The 4700-nt window shown below is 43.7% G+C and overlaps 1 protein-coding gene across 1 annotated transcript in view; it reads left to right on the forward strand.

Annotated features, from left to right (window-relative positions):
* Nucleotides 1–4700, forward strand: part of KSR2 (kinase suppressor of ras 2) — a 429355-nt gene that overhangs the window by 424435 nt on the left and 220 nt on the right. The window contains exons 19-20 of the mRNA XM_010828829.1: nt 3679–3808; nt 4683–4700. Of these exons, the coding sequence (XP_010827131.1) occupies nt 3679–3808; nt 4683–4700 (148 nt within the window). The remainder of the gene's footprint in view (nt 1–3678; nt 3809–4682) is intronic.

Genomic DNA, 4700 nt, shown 5'->3' on the forward strand with positions numbered 1-4700 from the left:
GAAAGTACAGAGGAGGGAGAGAGGCTCCAGGGCACTGTCCTAAGATGCAGATCCTGGCATTCTGAAAAGATCCACCAGGAGCCTCATCTTACCTTGACCGTGGGGGGCGGTTGCAAGGACTGGCAGAGATGACGCGGGGGAAGCTGTTTGGGAAAGCTGGAGGCTCACAGATGTGTGAAGTTAGATTTTAGCACCACCAGGAGCTGGTACAGAGACCGTCTTCCACGGAGAAGTACCCCCACTGCGTCCTCTCCATAAATCGGGGTGGGGGCGGCATTGGCTGGCACATCAGGAGCCTCGCCATCTGTCACTTGGACCCTTTTAGAGGCTGTCACTTGTTCCAGCTAGTTTATGCCCAGATCTTTATCTAGTTAAATATTGTTATCTGAAACCAAATTGCAGTAATTAAGTTGGTATATTTTAGTATCAATTTAGCAAAAGAAAAAAAAAAGAATGTAATTAACAAAATGTACCAAAGTAAGTAATTGGTTTTCCACTGGAGTTTTAATCTTGAGCAATTTTTTTTCCCCCTTAAAGCAAGTTTCTCTTGAAAGTTAGGTTTGAAAGGAAGTTTTAATGAGACCTTTATTCCTGACACTGCTGAATTCCAAGGGACCTGGTGCTCTTGGTTTCCTGCCAATTAGGTGCATCTTGTTGCTTGGGAACCTCATGCTGGGGCATGACTTGGAACAAAAATGGATTTTTAAAAGTGTGTCGAGCACCGTGTTAAGCTTGTCATGGGCACTGTCTCAGGGCATCTTCAGAAGTACAGCTTTGAAGCAGGTACCATCGTTCCCAATTGACAGATGAGGAAACTGAGGTTCCAAGTGGCTCAGTGACTTGCCTTACAGTAATTAACCATGGAGCTGGGAATCAAACTGGGGTCATCCTGACTCCACACTTGGAGCTTTTAACCACAGAGCCCCCAATGGGCTTGAGAGTCATTTCACCACTCAAAGCCCTACTTCCCTCAGCCACAAATCAAAGTCAATAAAGCCAGTGTGATATTCTAAGGACTGAATGAGAAAACATCTGTAAGGCACCCAGCACAGGGCCAGGCTTCCCATAGTCTCCCTTCCCCAATTCGCATGAGCAATGCCTACACTCCGTGCCTCTGTCACCAGGCCCCAACCATCAACTATAGGGTCGCCCTCCCAAATAGTGCACTGCCCCCGTTACAAAGGTCTCACAAATAGGACCGTGTGTAGGTTTCCCAGTACAGCAGGATGGCCAGTGCTGTGATTCTGTGGCCAGATGGTCTCGACTCTGGCTATGACCTCTCAAACGCTGTGTGACCCTGGGTAAGATACATAACCCTCCTGAGCCTCAGTTTCCCCAGCTGTGAAATGGGGCTGATAATAGCACTTCTTATTTTCAAGTGTAGGTTTTTACCCTTTTTCCAGTATGATGAGGCCAGTAGATCAGGAAACAACTTAGCATTGGATAGTTTGTTATTCACAGCTCCCAAAAGGAGGGGGCACATTGTCCCATGCAGGGGCTCATGGGGAGGCACCAGGGTCAGTCAAGAGCCAGAAGGAGCAGGAAGAGAATATAGGCAAGAGCCATTATTGCGGTTTCCCCAGGAAGGAATGGATGAGGCAGGGTAAGCAGATTTAAGATTGGCTGCTTTGACTAACTTCAGTGGGCACAGAGTCTGAGAGCTGTCTTAAGTAGGACAGGGGGGTACCAGACCTGAACGTGAGAGCTTGATAGAGAAGATGGGGGACAGAGCTTTGGATTGGTTAGTTTGCATATGAAAATCACCACTTACAGATCAGCCCTTTACTGTCTCTAGAAATTGGCTGGCCCTGAGAGGGGCAAACCCTCCAGGGTCAGCTAGACCCCAGATATCAAAGCATCAGAATAAAAAGGCTTGCTTAATACAGCCCCTCCGTAATCATAATAAATACAAAGGGCTTAGATTAGTGTCCAGCACAGAGTGAAAACTCAGTAAGTGTTATTGTTTATGATGACGATGACTAGACCCATCCAGCACCTTAACTTGAGAACTTCCTGGCATCTGACTCAACAGCCCAACACCTGGGCATCACCACCCCTGCCTGACCCAGATGGATGAGGTTAGCAGGGGAGGGAGTATGCTGAGAGGCAGGCCCCTGGAAATAGCTGGTTTGATACAGTCTTCTATTGGCTCAGTTAGTAAAGAATCTGCCTGCAATGCTGAAGACCCTGGTTCAATTCCTGGGTCAGGAAGATGCCCTGGAGAAGGAAAAGGCTACCCACTCCAGTATTCTGGTCTGGGGAATTCCATGGACTGTATAGCCCATAGGGTTGCAAAGAGTCAGACACGACTTTCACTTTTCATCATTAAAAAGGATGACCAAGTGCTCCGTATTCTTTAAAGCAAATGTACATAAATTACCTTAGGTTAGAGGAAAGATCATTTCCTAGCGTTGTTACAGATATTTCCTGAGTTGGGGAATCTTCTCAGTGAGTTGAGACCTGTCCCCATGGTCCAACTCAGTGATAGCCCAGCATCCTCTGACACCCCTACGGCATCCGCCATGGTCCTCAGTGCCGCCCACACCTCTCCCAGCATCCCTTCAGCATCAGCCCATCTCCCCATCCAGCCCATATGTGCTGCTCACAAGCAGTGGTTTCTTCAGTCATTACCATATCATGATGTATGAAACAGAGATGATAACATAGTTGATCCCTCTAGAATAATCCCAGCCTTGAGTTGTTCTGATATTCAGCCTCCCAGATAAACATTCTTCCACTGCAGTTTTATCATCATTCTCATTTGGCAGGTAAGGAAACCTGGATTCAGAAGGGAAGCAACCCACCCAGTGACATACTCCTAGCGTAGCGTAGAACAGAATCAGGACTTGAACCCTTCAAGGCAGTCTGACCTTCAGATCTTTATTTTTGTTTTCCATTATTTCACAGGAAGGGTTCCTTCTTAGAAAACACAAATATAATAGAAAAAATATGTCCTTTCTATCACTAAGAAAAGAAAGTTTGCTAATATTTTGTTTTGTTGTTATTAATTCTCTTTATATCCATATACATATGGGTATACATATATCAATCGTGTATTATTATACATTATATATATAGCAATATGTATATAATGGTTTTTTAAAGTGTAACATATCTAATATACAGTTGTGTCCTGCTTTTTTTCACTTAAATTAATATATTTAGCATTTTTATGTCAGCAAAATTTCTTTGAAATTTCTAATAATAATAATAAAGTATTCCATTTCATTTTAATGATTTACCATCATCCCTATAACCAATTCTTGTTGAGCAGTTTTGTTATTGCTACTTTTTTTCAGTGTATATAATGGTGTACAGAAGATCCTTATAAATGAATTTTTGTTTATATCCCTCATTTTATCCTTAGAATAGTTTTCTAAAATTACAAACATGGGGCCAGAGATCCTAGCCACATTATATTAAACTGTTCAGTTTCTAGCTTTTGATTCATTTTAATTCAGGCACCAGAGAAGATATCCTGGGATAAGCATGACTTCTAAGACATCATGAAAGCTTAAAGTACGTCTTAGGTAGCAAAACAGCTGTCCTGTGTGACAGAAACTCAGGGGCCAGTGTGATTAGCCAGCAGGCTGACTGGGTGGGTGTGTGTTAATGAGGGGACACAGAGTTGCAGGTGACATATCACCCCAGCATCCCCTTAACAATGTCTGCCCACAGGACTATCTGGTATGAACTCCATGCCAGGGAGTGGCCTTTCAAGACCCAACCAGCAGAGGCAATAATCTGGCAAATGGGCACAGGCATGAAACCCAACCTCAGCCAGATCGGCATGGGAAAAGAAATCTCGGTAAGTCCCAGGATGGTGCCAGGTCCGGGAGACGAAGGGAGAAGCAGACACAGTTCTAGGCACTCCTTTCCCCATACATTAAGGTTGCAAATGCTTCCCGGGAGGGCGATGAAAACGCCTGCCCACAGCCGTGTCAGGTAATGATTTGGAGCTTCAAAGGCAAAGCCTTCAAACTATGCCTGCAATTCAGGTTCCTACCATCAGGGTGCAGTACACTTGGGCATCATCCAACTCAGAACAAGATACACAAAAACACAGAAGCCCGAGTATAAATTAATAATCAACCTCCGAAACACGTCAGGAAGAATCCTCTGTTGATCAGAAAATAGATGAATAAGGGAACGTGTAATTATCTGTATGTTTTTAGAACATAAAAAACGTGTATGTTTTTTAAGGATTACCTGTCTCTAGATTTCCTTTCTCAGGTGAGGTGATCACTGGCCGAGTAATTTTCCCCTCTGAGACTTTCAGAGGCACTTATAGTATTAGATGTGGATAGAAACCTCAGGATCTTCCTCCTCCCTTTTGAGAAAACTGTCAAGAGACTCCTTGGGGAGCACTATTAATTTCAGTGTATCCCATATCTTCTATAATAGGATTTACCTAGTTTGCTATATAGGCTCAAAAAGTGGATAAGTAAAATGATGGATGATACATGGATAAATAATGCATGGCTGGATGATAGATGAAGTGTAAATACGCGAATTGAGATGGATAAATGGGTAAATGCACAGTAGGTGAATGCGTGATGGATGGATGGATGGACGATAGTGGAATCTGAAAGTGGAACAAATGGGTAGACAGATCCAATGAGATGCCAAGGAGTAATCAGCAGTTACTATTTACATTAAATCACCACGTTGGTTCCTTTTAGGACATTCTTCTCTTCTGC

This window comes from Bison bison, unplaced genomic scaffold (genome assembly GCF_000754665.1).
Source record: "Bison bison bison isolate TAMUID 2011002044 unplaced genomic scaffold, Bison_UMD1.0 scf7180017864495, whole genome shotgun sequence".
Lineage (NCBI taxonomy): Eukaryota > Metazoa > Chordata > Mammalia > Artiodactyla > Bovidae > Bison > Bison bison.